The sequence below is a fragment of the Centruroides vittatus genome, unplaced genomic scaffold (assembly GCF_030686945.1).
Source record: "Centruroides vittatus isolate TY-2023 unplaced genomic scaffold, ASM3068694v2 contig_736, whole genome shotgun sequence".
Lineage (NCBI taxonomy): Eukaryota > Metazoa > Arthropoda > Arachnida > Scorpiones > Buthidae > Centruroides > Centruroides vittatus.
In genome coordinates, this window is record NW_027122472.1 from 97,049 (window position 1) to 111,320 (window position 14,272).

General features: G+C 32.5%; 1 protein-coding gene across 2 annotated transcripts; it reads left to right on the forward strand.

The window, feature by feature from the left end:
- The first annotated feature begins 586 nt into the window (after positions 1–586).
- On the forward strand, positions 587–1,587 carry LOC136980909 (RAC family serine/threonine-protein kinase homolog). 2 transcript variants are annotated; one of them, XR_010881624.1, is made up of 4 exons: positions 587–680; positions 756–893; positions 962–1,041; positions 1,470–1,587. XR_010881624.1 is itself a non-coding variant. In XM_067277109.1 (3 exons), the coding sequence occupies exons 1-3, from the start codon at positions 704–706 to the stop codon at positions 1,554–1,556; spliced, it is 357 nt and encodes a 118-aa protein (XP_067133210.1). In that variant the 5' UTR covers positions 690–703; the 3' UTR covers positions 1,557–1,587. The 2 variants fall into 2 exon arrangements, 1 of the variants encoding a protein (XP_067133210.1); XM_067277109.1 differs by lacking the exon at positions 587–680 and having other exon boundaries at positions 690–893.
- The last annotated feature ends 12,685 nt before the right edge of the window (positions 1,588–14,272 follow it).

Here is a 14,272-nt window from a genome sequence, read left to right on the forward strand (position 1 = left end):
ACTAATACACAATATATTAATTTCGCATTTCGTATAGTTTTTTATTTACAGGAATTCGACATTGTCACAGAAGGAATTGCTTGGCGTTGTGCTTCCAGTCATTCTCACATTGTGAGTTTTATTGGTAACCACGAAACTGATATTAGGTAAGGTTTGCGTTTTTTGATATTACTGATTCGTAATATGTTATATGTTTCGAGTAATAAACAATTCGTGCTCTTCAGTTACTGTTTCGTGTGTGATTATGTGGAAGGAAAGAATTTGACAGCCTTCTTAGAAATAAATAAAATATTATCGGAAACCCAAACTAAAACGATCGGTGCACAACTCGCTTCGGCCATCGCTTATATTCACAAAAAAGGTGCTTTATCTAAATATATTCTTACCTATAAATTTCCTTACGTATATATATACTGTGTGACAAATTATTTTGTTTTCACCGATAGAAATTATTCACAGAGATATAAGCTCCAACAACATCTTAATGGATAAGAACAACAAAGCCCATTTGATTGACTTTGACCTGTGCACAGTAAGTATTGTACGCCTCTTTTCGTTCTTCGACTGTACTTTTCTCGTGACGTGACGATTTTATTGTTTTCAGCTCGAACGCCATCCAAAAGAGTTCTGCGGCACTCTGTTTTATTTATGCCCAGAAACTCTTAAACGGAAGTAATACGGTAAGAAACGTTATTTACATTTAATGGATCTTTTATTTCTTTCTTTTATTGGTGAAATCAATGTATGGTTTACAGACGCTTACTGCGATTGGTGGGCGTTTGGAGTTGTATTGTATCAGATTTTGGTCGGAAAAACTCCAATGAACATTTACCTGGAACAAATTATGACCATCGAAGATTTCCAGTCATTGCCGATAAACGAAAATGTCCGAAGTAAGTATCGATTCGGAAGTCGTTAAGAAAGAAACGAAACGAGGATTAATATAAAAATATCATTGCAGTTGCCGAACAAGTGAAGTTGACGTATCCTTTTGAACTACCGCAGGATGCCAAACAAATAATCCAGGATTTATTACAGAAAGTAAGTTTATTATGCATTTTATGTAATTAATTTTCTGATTTTTGTACTATAGATTTTACTAAATCTTTTTATATGTCGTGTCGTTTTATTTTGATATATTACACGTTTCACATTTCTTTATATCATAATATCTAACATTTTTTTACAATTAATGTTGTACGCCATCATTGGTTTTTTGAGACAAATGACTTTTAGAGCATTTTTACCGAATCTCTTGACGATTAACTCATTACGGTTAATCGAACGTGGAATTACGGTTTTCAGTAACTGACTTAATTACATTTTAATCATTAATAAGAAATTTAAAAAGTTATCGACGTATCACTCCTTGTTTGTTTTATCGCAATTTCTCTGATATAGTTTAAGTAAGGTAATTGTATTGAGTAGTTGCAACGAGTGTAATTAATCATTATCGTTGACCATTTCAGAATCCCGAGGAACGTCTTACAGAAGAAAGAATCGAAAATCACAAATTTTTCGATGATGTGCCGTGGCCTATAATGCCAAAGACTTAAATCATTATTTAAGAGAAGCACCGAATTGTTCGAAAGGATTATTTCTGTCCTCGAAAGGACAATTTCTTACTTTATTCGTTATAAACAAAGCTCGGTTAATTACTATTCGTTTCCGCACGTTTTGATAGTGTTACTCGTCTGACATTTATGTGATCCGCATCTTAAATACATTATTATAAATGATATGTAATTAGGAATCACTCGGTGGCGTGATGTCCGTGGAAACCGTGCAAACGCAGCTTCCCTTGTTTTATTTTAAATATAAATAGATATTGTGCCAATGATTCTCGACCTTTTTTTCGTTACGGTACACTTTTCGTAATTTAATAATTTGGCGGCACACAGCGTTACTTTGGTAAGTATCGCGGAACATCCAGTTACGTCATAACTGATTTTTAAACGAAGTTGGTGATTTAGGTATTTTCTAAATGCTTTGGTAAATTTCCGTAACATTGGTTAAAGTTTCCAAATGCGCTCTAGAAACGTAGAACCGATTAAATTATTTGTCTGACCTCGCTTATATATCGAAATTTGCAGTGGGTGCACACTAAAGTTCCACGGCACAGTGGTTGAGAATCACTGTATTATGCGATTATTTTCATTTATTGTGTTATTATTTTAGCGTACTTTTAATTACTTAAAATTAATATTTTTATTATATCCGCATTATGTATTTTATTACAAATTTCTATACATGTGGAAAATGACGATAAGATTGTATATTTGAATATAAATTCGTCGGGGGTAATGGAGGGCCGCACGTGGAATCAGAAGAAATGGCTAGTCCATCACCCATCCATTTCGATCATTACTGAAACTTGTGTTTTTCGGGATGCGGTAAAATGATTCTCGTGAAATCCACAACTACCTTTTAAACACTAACAATATTTATTCATAAACATTCGGTACAAGTACAATACACGTCAGAGCTACACGTGCTCTAGCTGCTAACCTCCGACAAAACTGGTATCCCAGAATACCACCGGAATAATTGAGTTCTCGTGTACGAGGCTATGGGGGCCTCTGGAGGAGTGGCGCCATCTCGTGCGTTTGAGATAAATTAACTGGTCGCCGCATCGTATATGCATATTCCTAATGGAAGCGCCGTATCGTCGAATACGGAACAGCTTCCACGGCGAAAATATCTGAATAGTGTAAAGCAGTCAGATTACAGGCATTTGCACACTTTACGGAGCACCAAACTCACACTGTTTATCTGGTGGATGCTACACACCAAAATATCGTATAACGCTTCCAACGATTCCATCCATTAGCCACTCATTGGGAGCTATTTGACTAAGTGAATTGTTTTAAGATTTAAAAAGTAAAGAATATTTTCTGTTATTTTTATGTACGTTTCGTCGAGATTTAATTGTGAATTTTAAGACTATGCTAAATTGCCAGAAAATTAATGAGAACTGACACTAGAAGAGCGAAACGTTTCTAAACAGTCAAACTTCGGTTTTCGAACATAATTCTTTCCTAAAAGTTGTTGTAAATCGAATTCGTTCTAAAACCGAAACACAGTTTTACCTAAGAAACAATACAAAATAGAATAACCTGGTTTGACCTCTAAAACAGCTTTTTTTTATTCTTTTATTTTTTGGCTGCACTTCATATATAAAAATGTTTGCAAATGCAATATAATATTATGTGGTATAAAATTTTATATATCGAATATAAAATGTTTTTTCACCCCTAACCGAAACCGAAATAACACTTCACAAAGAAGCGCATAAACAAAAAGACTCATCTCCGACTGCAGAGTTTTGATCACGATTATTTTAATAAATGGTATCTCGTACTTCAATTATTTTTAAAGTTAATTATTATTTTTCGTTTTAATTAATTGGTCATGTACTATTAATAGATATTAAATATTAATATTATAATATGTGAATAGTGTAATAAAAGTGTTTCTGCCCCACCAAAATGTGAATGACGAAATTATATTAATATTGCAAAAAATACAGGAACACCATGAAAAATTGACAAAAATGAAAAAAAAAATTACTGAAAAATCAAGAAAAATTGCCAAAAATCAGACAAAAATATCAAAAAATTAAAAACCACAAAACAGCCTTCAATCACACGCCCAAAACCTATAATATTTAATATGTGAAAATCATAAAAATAGCCAAATCCACGATATGTGAAGTTTTGGTGAATGAGGCAAAAGTCTGAGAATTTCCTAAAAATCATAAATTCTATAATATAGAAAAAATTTGATTGCCGCCACGGGAGAATCAATGCCATGACCAGTTATCAACAAACACCATTTATATTGAGGAAAAAATTTCATACTGTATAAATGTCGATGTACTGTGAAATGAAGCGGGGTTATTCATTCTTTGGTTTATTCACTTCGTATTCATCTTTCAGTGGATATTCTTCTATTGCTATAACCGATAACTTATCATTCATTTACAAATAATCCAACAGAAGAAGTATAGTGTTTGTTGCTACTGTGATAACAAAGTTGTTTAATTTTACCTTTTGATTCAAGCTTAAGTTTTTTTAGACCTCTAAACCTAATTTCTATAAAAGTATTAAAATCTAAAATATTTTGTGTTAAGTCCGACCACTCTGGAGATATGACACATAACATCTCTATCTCCCCGCCTCATCGACACTTAATCACCAAACTTTACTAGCGTCAATGTTCTTTATACACGAGTTATCATACCAAATTTCGTCTTTTAGTCTTCATTCTATCTTGAGATATTAAACACACATACACACATGCCCGAAACCTCTGGATATAATAAATAATGAAGTCGATAGCAATAAAATTCAGGATAAACCTCAGTTAAGAATAATAAATTGGAATTGTAATGGTTTATTTTAAAAAATCGATAATATTGAATTTAAATTAAAGGATATCTATTAAAGGATTCCGATATAATAGGTTTAACGGAAACACGGATGACCGCGATAAATGATGGATTTTTTAAAAATAATAACGAATTTAATGTCATTTTTTCGACAGGGGCCCATAAACCGGTTGGCCCCGGTCGTCCATTTGGTGGTTTTACTTTATTTATTAAGAAAAAATTTCGCATAATACCGACAGTTATGTAGGAGTCTTAATCCAAATTACGAATCCAGATTTGCAGTTGTCTTACTTTATAGTAATTGGAGATTTAAATGCCGGAATAGCCCAAAAAATGGATACGGAATACAAGGGAACTAATTTATTGATTCAAAATATCCGTAAATCAAAAGATAAAAAATATAACAAACTAGGAATTCAACTTCTCGAATATATGGATCAACTACAACGACACATATTAAATGGTAGAATAGAAAACGATTTCCCGTCCGAATTTACTCGCTTAACTAATGCGGGATGATCAACAATTGATTTAACAATATGTTCAGAGTTATTTACAGACTTACGTAGAGATTCAGATATTAAATTATGACCTTTCCGACCATTTTCCTATAAGAATGTCAATTCAAATAGCAAATAATCAACAAATAGATAATAGGAAACAGTGAGGACGCGCGTTCTAACCTAACCTAACCTATTCTAATAATTTTTTGATAATAATTATGGTAATTTATTAGAATAGGTTAGGTTAGGTTATAACCCGAGTCCCCACTGTTTCATTTCTTCTATTTGCTGGAATCAGAGTCGAGCCGCCATTTTGGAACCATAGATAACATTAACCAAAATCATTGCCAGGACAGGATTTAATTACTAATAAATTTATGAAATTTTTACCTCCGACCGGGAAGCACTTACTTCTTGATTTATTTAATTATTTTTGTGATTCTTTAATTTTACCGCCATTATGGAACTCTGTTAAGTTATTAACTTCATTAATTCAAACTTACGTAATAAAAAAGCCAAGAAAAATTTATGCGGCATTTATCGATAGAGCTAAGGCCTATGATTCTGTATATGTTCCTGATCTAATTAATAAACTAAAAATATTAGGGGCTGGTAACAAACTTGCTGATGGTATTACGTATTTTTTCTCTTAATATAAAATCAATATTGCATATGGCAATCAATTATATCTTGAATTAATTATAAATAGAGGAATTTTATAAGGTGAGCCACTTTAACCACATCTGTTCAACTTTTATATTAATGATATCGACAAGATGTTTTTAAATGATTCAGAAGGTATATACAGGCTATAAAATGTATAAAATTGTCAATTTTTTTACTCAAATTGTTAGGGTATTAAAACATTGTTATACGAATTGATTAATTATTTTTATTGTTTACGTGTGAATACTACTGTACACTTGTTGTTAATATTTAATGATATACACCTAAAATAACCCCCCCCTTGTAACAAGGTTTCCTTATTACGAATAAAGATGATGATGATGATGATTTTACAATTTACAATTTAGTTCAGAAGAAATCTCTGTCTGTAACATTTAGTAATACCGAACTGGAGATAACTGCGCCTGGTACCGTTTAATTGAAAACATAATGCTGCGAGACAACACTCTAATAACCGTCAGTAAATATACAGTAATGTTTCGTACGCATTATAATTGTCGCTTAATGGAATTTTTATTGTTGTAAACACATTACAAATGATGTCGTAGTTTGTTCGAGCTAATGGAAAAGTGCATTAATTAATATTGAACTCAACTGTTTAGGACCATGCCAACAACATAGAATAAATGAAGTTATATTTTCTTTGTTCGATGAACACAAGAAATCTGAGAAATGCTTGTTAAGTAAGAAAGTACTCAATATTTTTCACTCATCCATTCTTATTATAAGACGAATAAATAAATGAACAGTTTCTATCGGAACTGAACATCAATAACAATGTTCATATTTTATTTAAAATAATATTAAATAAATAAACGAGCAATTATTTTACCGTGACACGGTCGCAATGCCTGGCTGCAATTTTTAATCATGTTTTTAATGAATTTAATTTAAAATATATGCTCTCCACCTTCAAATCACTAGTGTCTTTTCCCCGTTCATCGTACTTTTCCGGTTCCAATCGAGTCGTGCCGGTCACCTATCAAACTTTGTTCTCGAGATTAAGGAAGGACAGACAGCAGTCGGACGACCGTAAAAATGTATTTAATTTTTCAAATTGCAGCCCAATAAGTGTTTTTAACATTACGTATAATTTTAACTACAAATTTACAAGAATGAAAGAAATATCGAGAGAATTTGTTAGGAATGACATTTGCGACTAAATGCCCTGATTTTTCTTAAGTATAAATTTTAATTAGGCAAACAATTTTGTCTATACAGTATTGATAGATTTTTCTCGTATATTTGCCGTACATTTAACTTCCGTTTCGTACGATAGAAGCAGAAAATTCGATTTTAAAGATTGTCTTCAGCTTGGAAGAGGTTTCAATATTATATTTCTTCAATTTACTCATGTGCTACCTGAAAAGGTAAAAGTAGCTATGTATGAAAAGTTCGCCTTTGAAAAAAAGCAGAAATTTGTTTACTCCGTGTTTCCTTAAATACGTGAATATTTATTTTGAACTGTGTTAGAGCGACAGGACTTCTTTCTTACCCAAGAGCATAATTAGGGGATTGAATGATGAGGATGGGGTTCGATTTCGGAAACAAATCGTCCTTAAAAAATTCTTCGTGAACTACTCGTTCGGATGCGATCCCGTCATCACCACAGTTGTCAGTAAGCATTTTCATTGGCGAACTATTGCTATCTATTTTTACGCGAATCCGAGTGTTACATCGATCTGCCATCATTACGTATTCAGATATCATTCGGTACACACGTGAAAATGCTGTCTTGTGTTCTGCTGATGTGTATTTTGATGGTTACGGTCTCCGATACCAACCATGCCAGTAAGTATTGTAATTTATGTAATAATTTATTATTTTATTTTAAGTAGAAATGAATGTAAAGTATGTTTCTGAACGTTAGTTTCTTACTCGAGTGAAATTACACGATGTATTAAAGAGGACAGTGTCATTTATTAACTGTGATTTATTATAAAAACAATTGTATGTAACGAAGATAAGATAAAAACCATTTTAATGAGTTTGATTAGTACGTCTAGACTCGATACAGATCTAATTTCATTGTAATTATCACTAACTAATTAGGCTTTACATCCATTGTAACAAAAACGTAAATACATAAAATCATTAAAAAAATTGTTAAAGTAACAATAACATTTTGATATTTTGCAGGATCAGAAGACGATAGACCGACGTGGATACTTTCAACACCAAATGTAAGTTATTTTATTACAACTAATCCTACATTATTATGTTACGCTCAATAGGATGGAAACCATTATTTAGTTGATTCTCTGGTATTACGTACTTGTCGAATAGAAATAGTAAATTTCCCAAATATAGCCGTTCATCCTTCGATGTGAAGCATAAGAAAAATACCGAACATAAGTGAGAATTCGGCCCTTTAAACTATTTTACGTATTACGAATTAAATTATTACAATAAAATTTCTAAACAATAAACTTCATTGAAAATTATAAAGGAGTTGTGTGAAAAAAGTTTAAGTTAAATTGTAATGTTATTAGCGAGTTTGAAGCCGAAGTTTTAAACTCGAAAACGTGTACGTCGGACGTTGAGCGCCGCTTTCCCGTAAGCCTAGAAGTTTGACAATGGCTTTCGGAAAGCCAGTGGAATCGTGCTCAACGTTCGACGTACACGTTTTCGCGTTTAAAACTTCGGCCTCAACATCGCTATAAAGATATTCTCGGTGTACTTGTAACCGCATAGAGGTTATTATGATTTGAGCGAAGTCTAAATATTAAATACGCTCAAGAGGATTATCCATACGCATAAAATGCTATTTGATGTACAGAGTAAAATACATAACTAAAAAAAATGTCTCGACTGCACTTGAATATTTTATTACGTGAACTCAATTAAAAACTGGTGTTTTACAACGATTTACAAACTGTCAGTATTGTAATAAAATCAATTTTCACTTGTAGGCAAATCCTTATTTATTTCTGGAGTGCGAGGACATAAATTTTGGAGACACAAAAGAAATTGCGCGAATGATTCAAACTGCTATAAATTTCAAGTAAGTGAGAAGTTTCTTTGAATGTATCCGAAAAGTACAGGGTTAATGTTTCTATAATTTCCTTTTGCTTTCGCGAAAGATAAAGGAATAAATTCAACATTACACAAATTATTTTATTTACTTTTCACTGTTATTGAATTAACGTATTATTTATTATTATTGTTTTATATCTGTCGTTGCTGACTCGATTCGCAACCGAATTTGAATATACGAGACTTTACGCGTGATACTGTACGTAATATATACAAATATTCCTATAACATTTTTAATACTATCAAATACGAAGTGTATTTTTGTAATTGAGATGTACAAAAAAATGGAGCTGCACTTTCTACCTTCTCCGACATTCTCGCATGCCAACATTACTGTTTAGAAGTAAACAAAGTATAAAAAATAATAACTGACCGAAGGACAATTAATCCGTCATTAGACTCGAATACTACACTATATAAACGACAGTTTGTGGATTATATAATAATATCAATATTTTCAATCATTTTAAATTAGAAGCAGTGAATTTTTAATGACATCATTTGTGGTAAATCAATAATTTTAACGTAATTTGTCACACACATTATTCCATTATTTTCAGTTACCATTTCTTAAGTTACTTCATCACAATTTAATGTTATAATAAATATTTAAAATAAAATATAAAATTAAAGTAAAGATAAACACAATTATTATTTGATAAATGCAACATGTTTTACACATTTTAATTTTAATAAAAGAGAATACAACATTAATAAACATCAGTTATTTCTAGAAAAAAGAATGAAAAATTAAATAAAAATCAGTTATTTTCATGTTATTAATTGTATTATTTGGAATAAGTGTTATCTTTTTTTTCATTTAAATAATAGTAAATCCTCAACCACATAATAGGAAAAAGCTCTACAATTAATTTAAAAATTGTAACGGTTTAATTTTACACATACAATTTGTATTTCTTCGAATCGTAAAACTTGTTCGTCTTTGTAGATGCGAATTTCCGAAAAATTTTACCTTTGCTCTTCTTCAAGAAGCAAGACGGAACGCCCACAATTTTGGAATTCTCCAAGTGAAGCATCAGGTATTTATTAATCGCACGTTTTCCTTTGTAAGTATTTTGAGGCGTTACATTGTCGACACGTCCGAGTAAATGGCTTATGGAATCTTAACCAAGCATGGCAACAAATCAGCTCAGATATACACATTAAATATCTCATTTAATATCAAAATTCGCCGCAATAATCACAAAATTAAATGCGTAATAATATAAAATTAAGAAGTTTTCTTCGATAACTCTAGAGATTTTAATATAATGTTTAATTTAATTGCGGTGTTATATAAAAACAATCGTTCGTCAACACGTAATAATCTTACAATTTACATTTTCAACGGTAAATAAAGGTAGCGGACATCTCGACCGATCACAAACCCATTTCGTACGAAATGTCTCGATATATGGACTTTTCTGAACCCTTTGAAATTCAACCAATCGTCTTTATTATAAAAGAGAAGAAAAGAAAATTGACGTGGCAAACGATTCTCAATCCATTCTCGATGGAGGTAGAATATTCGTTTCTGTTTAAATTGTGTAGAAAATGCAAAATAAGCAAGAATTATTAATGAATTTCCTTTATATTAATGTAATTAAGGTTTGGTTTTCCCTCATTTTCTGTCTTCTCGTCTTCGGAATAATCTTCCGGAAATTCATTAAGGACAGCGAAGCGTGGACGATGGCGAGAATGTATTGGTACCTGATAACGGCTTTACTGTTTCAAGGTCGGTTTTAAAGTTTTTATATACAAGTTTCATTTAGAAAATTAAATTAAATATTTTCTTTCTTCTTCCGCAGGAGTGAATTTGGAGAGGACGAATCGATCGTCTTCGAGAATTGCATTTGGCATCTGGTTGCTGATGACTTTGGTCTTGGTCTGGGGTTATGCCGGAGTTTTAACGTCTTTGATGGTTGTCCAAGTAAACGAACCTTTGCCGAAAAATTTCGACGAATTGGCAAGCGCCGTTGCAGAAAACAAAATCAACGTTACGCTGTTTCCTGGTAATTTAGTGGGATTTTTCGGTGTAAGTAATGAGCATTAGTTACGCCGTTTTCTACAAAATAAAATTACTTATTTTTAAATATTGTTTAAGTTGAAAATTGGTTGCGAAAAATAGCCAATTAATAGAATTAGATAAATTAAGTAATAAGTTTAGAATGCAAACGAATTCAATTTACTGCCTATTTGCGCCATAAATTATTGGATAATTGTCTCTTTAAAAATCAATTCGTCAAAAACTGTATTAAAATATGTAAAATGTAAATAACTTAAAATAAATGATTAAAATTCCTATAATTTCATTCATTTTAATTATATTATTAATAAGAGTTATTAAAATGAATCGCTTCGTTTTGCTTTTGGTTATAATTAGATCAGAGGCAGATGTAGAGGGATGAGCGGGGGGGGGCATCTGAAACCCTTTCTTGGAGTTTACCCCCAGGAACGTTCGTTAGAAAGTACTGAATTCGTTTTGTTTATATTGCAATATTACTGTAGCAGTAATTATAAGATTATAATAAGAAATATTGCAGGAAAATATTGTTAATAAATATATAAATAGTGTTAAAGGGTTTTGTTCTCTTTTGGAAAATTAACACAAAAGTTTTCTTTTCTGCAGGAAAATAAAACGAAAAATGCAGAACTTTTCTATAACGAAAGTTTCAAATATTTCATGAAACATATATACATGTATCAGGACACGAATTTCTTTGAAAATATGAAAAATAATATGTTATACACAAAATATCTTAACAGTTTTGAGATCGCTTTTAAACTGGTGAAATTTCACGAAAAACCCTTTAATAAAGACGGATTTGCAATTATTACATACGCTTCTCTTGTCAAGTATTTTTCTTTTGTCTACGACTCGAAGTACGCAGTATCCGAAGACACATATTCTACCTTTTACAATGCATTTCCAATGAAGAAAGGATTTCCTTATAAAGAAAAATTAAACAAAGTGTAAGTTAACAATGTGATAATTACTATCCGTGTAATATTTTAAAACTGTTTTTATTTTTCTGTGCTTTTTTAGAATTCGAAGAATGTTTGAAAGCGGAATATTTAACATATATGAAAAAGTGGAACCACTCGTTATTGAAGATCCACCTCCGAGTCTAACTCTCGAGCATCTGTATGGTGCATTTGCAATACTTTTCATAGGATATGCCTTAGCATTTGGTTGCTTTATCGCAGAAGTAATTCTCGGAAAGTTATTCAAATTGAACACTTAGCTTTAAAAAGAACACTGTAGTTTCATGCTTTGTTGTTAACTGTAAGCATTTTAGAAATACTCGCTGCATCTTTATCTTTGTTACTTATAAATATCAAATTGTGAAATTTTTGTGTAATGTACAGTAAGAATTCGCCACTATAAACCAATTGGCACTCTTATCTGTTTAAATTACAGAGTTTTTCGGATTTTTCGACATTCTTTTTGCCCACCAGTGGCCGAGTGGATAAAACCACCGAATACTGGGAGTTGGCGCCCGGCCAACGGGCTGGCCACGCGGAGTTTTCCGGGTTTTCTCCACGTTAGTAACGCCTGAATAGGGGCCAGTTACCCATAAAAATCCTCTCGGAAGGCATTTTCTCCAGCGTATTTTCTGAGTGTCGCGTTGCCGTATACCTATAAATCAAACCAATAGACTACTGGAGTTCAAATTAGCGAGTTTCTATTGTACAAGCAATTGTTAAAAGAAGTAAGACAAAAGTTTAAATGTTTACATTAATATATGTTCTGATTTCAAAGTGGTTCTTCTATGTTAAGTCCAATATATTGTTAAAATAATCGATGGTTTGAATAGTATCATACCGTAAAAGTGTTTTTCAAGGTCAACATTTTTGCACACGAAAGGGTAAAGTATTTTTCTTGTCAACACATATACCACTGAAATCGTGTACACAACACTGTAATCATTGTAATTGATGGATCGAAAATAAAAAATGTGTTTTATGGTTGAAAAAGCTTTCCGTTTTATTAATCACAATTTCCTTTATAAGAGAAATGTTCCAAATCTTAAGCTTCGGGGTGAGTCCGAATCTTTCCCAAAACTTCGATCGACAACGTTTAAATAGTAATATTATCGAGATAGGTAAAAAAAAACTTTCATTTAAAGTTACACTGTGTTGGGACGTAATAAACAATGTAAATAAAAATGGACTATTTCCGGTTGAGATCGAAAATCGGCCTTAAATAAAACGTCGACGTCGATCTCGCCCGTCTTCTGGCTTGATCTGGAATTACTCCTGGAAGCCGATAAAAGACCAATCACAAAGCGTGAACGAGTAACCGAAAAAGATCGAGATGAGAGAACGACGGTACAAATTGATATAAACTCGTGTCTCCAGGTCACGAGGTTTTTTTTTCACCAAAATTACTGTTCGATCATATCGAAGTTCTTCGCTCTCGCTTCTTATCCGCCTGTTTTCTCCATTAGATCTCAGACAGACCACGTGTCTCCCACTTCTGCTTCTGGCATTTTTATTTTATCGGGTCAACTGGACATTCCTTTAGTTCGGCCTGCAGAGGATTAACGAATTCATCCGAATATAGGATAACGCTTCATCTAAAAACAAGACTTTTAGTCTAAAAAGACATTAATTGTGAGGCAAGACGTAACCAAAATTCTTCCATCTAAAAGCGTGTGTGGTAGGTGATACGAAAAAACTTTTGTTGTAACAACTCTCTCTCTTCGAATAAATGGGGTGTACGCTAAACAGTGTGCATTGCCTTCATTGTCCATTTTATTTCACTCGCAACAAGTCACCCTTTCGTAAAATACCGAATGGACGATTCTCTGTTTAAGAAGAGAACATCGACTTCGTAGCAACAGCGTGGTTAGGGCGTTTCGAACAGCGTCTGGACTCCGTAATAAAAACAAGTGGACCAGGTAAATTCTTCGATATGCCAGAAATGTGCCAGAAAGCCCAGAAACTTTTGACGTTATTCAGTCTTCCCGACCAAGATAGAAAAAATGACTATTTCAAGGTTAAGGCGGCATTCGTAATATACTTCGTCCCAACAAAGATATAAATTCTATTCTCGGTTTTAAGAAGGAAACGGTGGAGAATTTCGTTACCTCGTTATCCAGTCTTGTTAAAAAGTGTAATTTTCCTGCTTCGTTACGAGACGAGATGATTAGGGACAGAATTATTTGAGGTATTAGAGATAAAAAAAGTCTCGGAACGTTTGCTACTAGAAACTGTGAAAAAAACAATCAACACTGCGAAACAGGCCGAAACAGTAAAAAGCAGCAGGAAACTTTCAAGAACAATTCTGGGAAAAACATGTATGCATTAGGCGAGACCGTACGAAGGAAGCACTTATTTTTGAAGCTGGAAGCTACCGAAAACAAAACTTCGAACTGCTGTTGTTGGTATAGAAAACCTGTGAAACATATCGAGGTAAATTGTCCTTTAGGTAAGGCGGTATGTAATAAATGCAAAAATACAGGTGATTACGCATGGTTCCGTATAGCTAAAGGGAATATAAATGAAATAGAAGAATTTAACCAAATTTCATTTTTGGACATGTTAAGGGGTCACGTAATATAAAGAGTAGTATTATTCAAACCGCTTTTTGTCCATTGACTTATTTATTATATTTCGTGCTAGTGCACTTTTCCTGTAGGCAAACTTGCCA